The 8,742-nt window shown below is 34.2% G+C and overlaps 1 protein-coding gene across 2 annotated transcripts in view; it reads right to left on the bottom strand.

Moving 5' to 3' along the window:
* Nucleotides 1–8,742, bottom strand: part of LOC107693167 (heterogeneous nuclear ribonucleoprotein U-like) — an 11,723-nt gene continuing 2,981 nt past the window's right edge. Inside the window, exons 3-14 of one of the 2 annotated variants that reach the window (XM_016492453.1) lie at nt 8,155–8,228; nt 7,802–7,941; nt 7,617–7,716; nt 7,079–7,191; nt 5,941–6,210; nt 5,749–5,868; nt 5,544–5,672; nt 5,209–5,377; nt 2,863–3,132; nt 2,508–2,746; nt 1,713–1,808; nt 1–1,549 (exon numbers count right to left, since the gene is read on the bottom strand). In XM_016492453.1, the coding sequence (XP_016347939.1) occupies nt 1,499–1,549; nt 1,713–1,808; nt 2,508–2,746; nt 2,863–3,132; nt 5,209–5,377; nt 5,544–5,672; nt 5,749–5,868; nt 5,941–6,210; nt 7,079–7,191; nt 7,617–7,716; nt 7,802–7,941; nt 8,155–8,228 (1,771 nt within the window). In that variant the 3' untranslated portion in view covers nt 1–1,498. Of the gene's footprint in view, nt 1,550–1,712; nt 1,809–2,507; nt 2,747–2,859; nt 3,133–5,208; nt 5,378–5,543; nt 5,673–5,748; nt 5,869–5,940; nt 6,211–7,078; nt 7,192–7,616; nt 7,717–7,801; nt 7,942–8,154; nt 8,229–8,742 lie in introns of both variants that reach the window. The other variant, XM_016492452.1, reaches the window with a different exon arrangement.

Genomic DNA, 8,742 nt, shown 5'->3' with positions numbered 1-8,742 from the left:
ATTAAGATCAGACAGTAATACTTTTAAAGTAGTAAAATAATATGTTCCGAATATCTGACATTTCTTTAGCCAACAATAGGTCAAACACATTTGTCATTGCATCATAAACATAGAGGACATCTTAAGAATCCAAAAAAAAAACAAGATAGGTGCATATTTCAGTCACTGAAGAACAGAAGGACAAGTAATCATCCTATTGGTAAAATTTAATAGCTAGGCTATAGCGTTTCTGTTGTGGGAATTATGGATAAAGGAAAGAAACCCTCGAACATGTTATAATTGTGTTAATGTTTGCATTTGTTTGCAGTTACGATAATTACACATTTTTCCATTAAAGCATTAGAAAATCAGTCTATTGTTCACAGTCCACTGTGGCATCATTTGAGAGCTTTACTATAAAGACAACACTATTATAAAATAATTGTATAATCACTGTTTTATAGAGTAAGATGATGTAGTAGATGATGTAAAATCATTAAGGAGCAGTAAGCCGCATTTCAAAATAAAATAATAAAATAAAATAAAACATTAAATTTATAAGAAATAAAACTGGAAAAAAGTTCTTAATGCACTCATAAATTAAACTACAAAAAGTAATGTCCTAAACCCGCAACAATAAAAAGCATCATTTCTGCTTTTATTTTTAGTGGCAAAGAATCGAAGATTCAGTTTATTGCTCCCTACAGAAAAAAAATTAATGTTTAAAATCTGATGGTTTTATAAAGCTTTGCTTGTCCTCAAAAATATTAAAACCACACTGAAAACACACATGTAGAACTGGACTGTGGTGTACATGACAAGACCGCATTGCTTTTCTACACTGGACAGATTTGACAGGTACAGACTTTAGCACCTACTTCATTTTTGTACTTTTAAATCTACTTTTAAATCAACACTTTCTAAATTCAGTTTAATTCTAATCCAAGGAAGAGATTTAAAACAACACACACAATTATTACACAACTGTCATTGAAATTTCCAGTTATTTCAATTCATTTTCTTTATACAGTCTGCAAAAGCTGACCAGACCTTATATACAAGACTTACTCCACATTTCAGTATCTCAGTTTATACATGTATCATGTTCTTTTAAATAAAAATATTATTGCAGCAGGACAGATTTTCTTCATATAACTGCAAAGTGCCTTGCCAACTCTTATGTTATGGAGCTTTACTGCTACACAAAGATTCACACGAGGCTAATTCAAAATAAAATTCAGAACCCTGAAAGGTTTTAAAGACAAACATCCCACCCTGAAGTAATATGAGATTCCTGAATTGAACCGCATTGTCATACGAACCTGCGGTCAAAGACAAACATAAAATATTCATTTATAAAACTGTTAACAGGTCACCTGTAAAGCTCTGAAAGCTCCCAATATGGAATGTCCTATTAAAATCTGTACAAAAACAAAAGGACATTAGATAAAATGAACATTTGACTTCTGAAGTTAAAGCTGATGTTCTTCATGTGATATCAGTCCATCACAGCTATTATTCAGTAATATCCAGGATGGTACTGCTGACTCCATGGTTTCTGATTCCAGAACTAATGAAGACAAAGATACAGAGAATTAAAGAATGAAACATGATTGAATTTTAATAGTTTTTGCAAATTTTACATTTACAAAAATCATAGAAATCATATATAAATCAATTATATCTATACATTATTATATAAATTATATTAAATATTTTTTTGAGGGACTTACCCCTTGTTGCCAGCTCTGGTTGAAAGCTTGTGCTTTGTTCATGCTAAAGTTGCCATTTTTAAAACCTCGATTATTTCCTCCTCGACCCCTGAATTTCTGCAGAAACAGAATGTTTTATGATTCCTGGTTCAAAATTTGGTTGTATTTTAGTTTGAAACTGAATTAAGCAGTACGCAACATTTTAAAATAATAAAATAAAATAAAACAAAATAAAGTAAAATGATTTCTAAGCATAGAGATAAAAAAAAGCTCTTAATGCACTTACAAAATAAACTACAAAAAAAATAATATCCTAAAGCCAAAATAATGAAAAACATAATTTTTAAAACCTTGATTATTTCCTCCTAAACCCCTGAATTTCTGAGGAAAATGCAGATTTATGATTCCTGGTTCACATTTTGGTTGTATTTTTAGTTTTAAACTGAGTTAAGCAGTAAGCCACATTTTAAAAACAAAATAAAAACATTTCTAAGTATACAGCTTAAAAAAAGCTCTTAATGCGCTTATAAAATAAACCACAAAACATAATATGCTAAACCGAAAATAATGAAAAGCATAATTTTTTTAAGTTTCTAAGTACATTTCTAAGTATACAGCTTGAAAAAAAATCATATTTTTAAAACCTTGATAATTTCCTCCTAAACCCTTGAACTTCTGTGGAAAAAGCATACGTATGATTCCTGGTTCACATTTGGGTCACATTTCAGTATTGTTTTTTTATATTTGAAGATTTACAACGACAACTAAATTTAAATTTCCAACTAAAACTAGTCTACATCATCACAGATCTCTCACCTGGTTGAAGTTGCCCCGGTTGGCCCCTCCCCCTCGTCCCATGTTGCCCCTGTTCATGGCTCCTCCTCTGTTGCCCATGTTAACCATATTGCCACGTCCAGGTCCCGGCCTGGGGGCGCCACCTCTGTTAGGCATCCCACCGCCGCGATTGAAACTGCCCCGGTTGAAGCCTCCTTGGAAGGCAGGGGGAGGAAGGAAGCCTCTCGGTGGTCTGCTGAACCCACCACGAGGTCCAGGCACTGACAAACAATTAAAAAAGGAACAGTGTATTACTGAATTTATACATATTCCTCTATACAAATAAGTATATAAGGAATAAAAAGAAACATTTCGCTCATCTGAAATGGCGTACCACCCCTAAAGTTGCCTCGGTTTTGAAAGCCTCCTCGTCCTCCCCTCTGACCCTGTCCTCCTCCACCACGGTTGAACAGATTTTTGCCTCCTCGTCCCCGAGTGCCTCCCCTCTTTGGTTGAACCCCTCCCTGGTTGGGCTTCTTCTCAGGAGGAAGGGAATTTTTGCTCTCCTCCTTGTACTGTTCAAGAAGTTTGATAGCTTCTTCTTTCTGCAGCTCGACATAAAGCACTTCACTGAAGCACTCACCTTCCACAGGCAGCATGTATATTCCTGCAAAACATTATAGTGTTACAGTGTGGCAATTTGGGAGTTTTGTGAATTGCACACTAGTGTTTTTATTGTTAACCAAAATTAAAAGTATTACTAAAACTTTTTTTTTAAATAAAATAAAATAAAACAAAACACTTTTAGGAATACAACTGGAAAAAAGCTCTTAATGCATTTATAAAATAAACAACACAAAATAATAACCTAAACACAAAATAATGAAAAGCATATTAGATGAAAAACATGAAATTTAAATTTTGCCTAGGCAAGTTGTGAAAGTTTAAAATGAGTTTAAATGTAAGTACTAAAATTAGTAAGACTAAAACTGAAATAAAAATCAATTGAAGATAAAAATGAAATAAAACACAATAATAACATATTATAGCATTATTAGTGTCATGCCCCTGGACTGTCTTTGTTGTGTTTTCCCTCCCCATGTGCTCAATGACCCAGTTTCTCCCTCGTGTTGATTGTTCGTGGATTTCAGGTGTGTCTTGTTTAGTTCTAATTACCCCATGTATTTAAGTCCCAGCCTTTGCGTTCGGGTCTACATGTTGGATTACGTGTGTTTACCCCTCTTCCTGTTGTGGATTTACCCCTGTGATTCTCTAATTAAATACCATTTATGCTATTCTACCTCTCCATCATTCCTTCCGGCAGCGTTACGTGACAATTAGTATTATATATATATATATATATATATATATATAAAATTAGTATTATTAGTATAGTATTAATATTAGATGACAAAACATCTAAAACTTGAACTAAAATAGAAAATAGAATGAAATTTTGCGTTTGCAACTGAAAAAAAAAATGTTTAAGTTAAAATACTAAAATTACTAGAACTAAAACTTGAATAAAAATAATAAAGATTAAAATTAAATATTAGATGGGAAAAAAATTTTTCCCTGGCAACTAATTGAAATAAAATAGGTTTTGAAGTACTAAAATTAGTAACTAAAATAAAAAATGCTAAATAAAAAAAAATAAAAATAAAAATAATTTGACGATAAAAATAAAATAAAATATTAGATAAAAAAAAACAAAACTTATAAATAAAATTTGCCCTGGCAACTAACTGAAAAAAAAATAATCAATTTAATCTAGCTTGCGCTCACTGTTGTACACGGAAGCAGCTCCGGGCGGATGACATAAGACGTCGGCTTTGCGCATGCGCCGCTCAGAAGTGACGATAACGGAAGCGCAGGGGAAAGATCAAAACAAAACAACTGTCACGAATTAGAAGTACAAAACGAGGATTTGTAAAGAATGTCAGAGGATTTCGATATAAGCCGAGGAGACTGGTTTAGTAAGGAAACTTTGATCCTGTAAGCAAATGTTGGTTTTCACGAGACTCACCGGCGCATGCGCAACGCCGGCATCTTACGTCATCCGTGCTACAAGTGTTGGTGCAAGCTAGATTAAAGTGATTATTATTACGTTTTGAATATGGATATTTTTCTTACAAAAAACGCATCGATTCGCTACAGGAGGACTTTGTTCACCCCCTAGAGTGGTGAGACACTTTTTATTATGGATGGATGCGCTTTATTTCACTTCTTTTGGACTGATGAACTGCAACATTGACAGCCATTAAACAGCCTGGAAGATCAAAGACAATTTTTAATATAACTCCGATTGGATTCATCTGAAAGAAGGAAGTCATATACACCTAGGATGGCTTAAGGGGGAGTAAATAATGGGCTAATTTTCATTTTTGGGTGAACTATCCCTTTAAGTAAAAGTTTAAGTACTAAAATGGGTAAAACAACGAATTAGTAAAACTACTAACTGAAATAAAAATAAATTAAATATTAAAATAATAAAATAAAATATAAGACTTCAAACAAAAAAGCTTACAAAATTGAATTTTTGCCCTGACAACTAACTGGAATAAAATAAGTTTAAGCTGAAGTACTAAAATGACTAAAACTACAACTGAAATAAAAATAAACGGTACAAAACTTAATATAACTTTCTTAAACTTTGTAAATACCACAACAGCATGTAAAGAATACTAAAATAACACTGTTGCACACATCTCAGATCAAGTATGGCTCAAGAAAAGGATTTTACCCTTCATTTTTAGGACTGCATGTTCAGGTACATCTTTGCCATCTGTTTCTGCCTTTTTCTGAGTCCTCTGTATATATTCCTCATCTGTCGGACAGACTACCACTGCTTTACGCTGGAAACCGGCAAACAGGCACATTTTCCTTCTTTGGGCTGGTGCTGATACGTTAGTCTAAAGGGAGATATTTAAAGGTCAGTATTTTCAGCAGATGGTATAATGATCATGCACTGAAGACGTAACATGAAAAATAAATGTATTAAGAGCAAAGTTTAAAGAGAGATTATATTATGCTTTGATTTTGATAAGTATTTATACACTAGAGATTATATTTAGTCACCTGGTCAAGTATGTAGTTGCGTTTTTTCCGTGCCGCGATCTCGATGAATTTCCCGAGGAAGAGGGGAGCACGCTGAGATATTGCTGAGAGCTTTGTGACATCTTTCATCTGTCGCTTCAAACTGGAAATCTGAATTTCAACATAAAAATAACACCGAATATGATGTTTATATTGTCTAAAAAAATTCTCTTATGTCAGCACTCACCATCATCTTCTCTATGATTGTGTTTGTTCCAAGAATGTTGTATTTTCCAGGATTGGCTTTGGTGTGCTTTGTAACCCATTCGGTTTTTCCCGTTCCAGGCAGTCCGACCATGACAATGACCTATGAAGATTTATAGCAGATTTAGATGAGGCTTTTTAATTATCATGTCAATGTTTCAGGTATGAAACCAACCTCACAGTCTTCTTTGGTCTCGGGTCCCTTCGGTCCTCTGATACGATCACACACAGGGATCTGCTGCAGGAGCGTAAAGCCAGTCAGGTCAGGTTGGGGGAAAAACGGGGTTTCACGCTGGCCGAAGTTGAACTCAACCGCACAGTTGTGGCAGAGGACGTGAGGGAAGAACGGCTTTCCCTCCAACTCATCCTTACTGACTTTGAAAGCTGTTCCCAGATCCTGTCCATTCCTGGAGTAGGACATTTCCACTTCTTCACCATCAAAGTTCTGCCAAATAAACACAGCAACTATGATGTACTGCACTGTGGCCAAAAGTACACAGAAACACCACACTTGCTAAACATTTCATTCACAATGTTGAGAACTAAACATGTTTTTGAAACATTGAAATATCATACAAATATTTATATATAAAATCAAAATATTTAAAATAGAGATTGAAATTGAAATATTGTATAAATATATAATACTTTATTTCTTACTTTTTCTCTCTCTCTCTCTCTATATATATATATATTGAGGTTGGTATGATTTTATAAATATTTCTTAAGATGCTTATGCTCACCAATGCTGCATTTATTTGATCAAAAATACAGTGAAAACAGTAATATTGTGAAATAATTTTAGAATTTTAAATAAATGTTTTCTATTTTTATATATTTTAAAATGAAATTTATTCCTGTCATGCAAAGCTGAATTTTCAGCATCATTACTCCAGTCTTCAGTGTCACATGATCCTTCAGAAATCATTCTAATATGCTGATTTGCTGCTCAAGAAACAGTTTTAATATTAATGTTGAAAACAGTTGTGCTGCTTAATATTTTTGTGGAAACTGTGATACACGGACATATTTTTCAGGCTTCTTTGACAAATCTAAAATTCACAAGAACAGCATTTATCTAAAATAAAAATATTTTGTAACATTACAAATGTCTTTATTGCCACTTTTGATAAATTTAATGCATCCATGTCGATTAAAAACTAATAAATTCTTAAAAATAAATAAATAAAATCTTAAGACCCCATAATTGAACAATACGAATACATGGCACCACCTAGTGGCCAAGATTAGTAATTGCACAGAGATTTAAAGCTAATAGTGGATGAGAAATGAGAATGCGCATGGATACTTACAATAAAGCAACCCACAACATCGTTCTCATCAAAAGCCTCCCCAAAGTCCTCCGTCACACCGTTGCTGGTTTTCTTGGCCTTAGATGAAAAGCCATACGAGTGTGCTTCCTCCCCTGTAAATATATATTTTGTTTGCTCATTAGCAACAAAGATGAGACAAACTATAGGAGCGAGGTGAGCCGCCTGGCCGGGTGGTGCAGTGACAACAATCTCTCTCTGAATGTGGAGAAGACGAAGGAGATTGTTGTTGACTTCAGGAGAGTGCGCACTCAGCATGCTCCTCTGTCCGTCAATGGTGTGACTGTGGAGAGGGTGAGCAGCACCAAGTTCCTGGGTGTGCACATCACAGAGGATCTCTCCTGGGCTGACAACACCACAGAAATGGCCAAGAAAGCACAGCAGGTGCTGTACATGTGGAAGAATTGACAATAAAGCAGACTTGACTTGACTTGATATAAGGCAAAGAAACGCTCAAATGACATTATGAATTTATTAGATCAACTCCAACAAATTCCTGCAAGAAATCAAAGACCCTCACCTAGCAGAAGAGAGCTACTGGCCAGTGACCAACCCACCAGAACGTCATGAATCTCAATTCCTTTACTGGAAATGTGTTTTACAGGAATCTTCTCGATAATCTGATGCAAAGATATGCAAAACAAGGCTAAGGACATGACAGGACAGTTATAAATAGTATAGATCAAGTTAAGACAGTGCTCTTACCTTCATTTCGAAGCAAGCCTTGCCCTTTGCCACACCGTAAGACGCTCGTCCCCCAGCCCACAGGTAGGCAAAGCTCTCCATAGTGAGTGAGGAGGCGCTATACCGATCCCGAGACACCTTGAAGTGCAGGTCACAGTTGTCTGTGGAAAATAAGAGACGGACACTTTATTTCTGAAGCTTTATAGTGGTTGCAAATCCTGTTTGCAAAAGTTTAGAGGAACAAATGTTCTACTCTAAACTTTTTAATAACCACTGAATACTTTTTAGAAATATAATCTGCATGTTACGCTATGCAGCATTTATTTAATGCAACCTATATCTGAGCAGTATTTGTGTAGGATCATCATACTTACAGGTGTCCAAACACACAGTTGTGTCATCAAACTCTTCGTCCTCTTCCTCCAGTGGAGGCTGGGGAGACTTTGCCCTGAGGGAACCATCAAAGAAACAACTATGAAATTCAATAAAATTCAGTTCAGAGCCATTAGAAGATCCCACTGAGCTCCCTTTGGATTTTAAACATGTTCCAACTGAGTATATTTACAGGTGTGAACCATCTGTTAGACATTTAGCACATCACATTATATTAACTATTTTCTAATAAACTATTAAATAAAAATCAGAAGTATTTGTTTAAGAAAATGTGACCATAATTTAGGATATACACACATAGTACAATCTTAACCATGTACATGGTAATAAACTAGTTAATAAATAAAAAAAAATTATAATAATTTAATATGTTTTTTAATTTTCCAATAAGATTTCATTTGAAATATTTTAAAGGTAAAACATTTTTTCTGAAAGGTTGCGACTTATTGATTTATGCATTTATTTAACATTATTATTATTATTATTATTTCACACTGAAAATCTATTTTTTTGTCATAAAACTTCAAATTTGGCCAAATCTATCTATCTATCTATCTATACATACACAT

Source organism: Sinocyclocheilus anshuiensis, unplaced genomic scaffold (assembly GCF_001515605.1).
Source record: "Sinocyclocheilus anshuiensis isolate Anshui unplaced genomic scaffold, SAMN03320099.WGS_v1.1 scaffold222, whole genome shotgun sequence".
Taxonomy (NCBI): Eukaryota; Metazoa; Chordata; class Actinopteri; order Cypriniformes; family Cyprinidae; genus Sinocyclocheilus; species Sinocyclocheilus anshuiensis.
The sequence above is the reverse complement of the archived record's forward strand: the minus strand, read 5'-3'. Positions and strand labels throughout refer to the sequence as shown.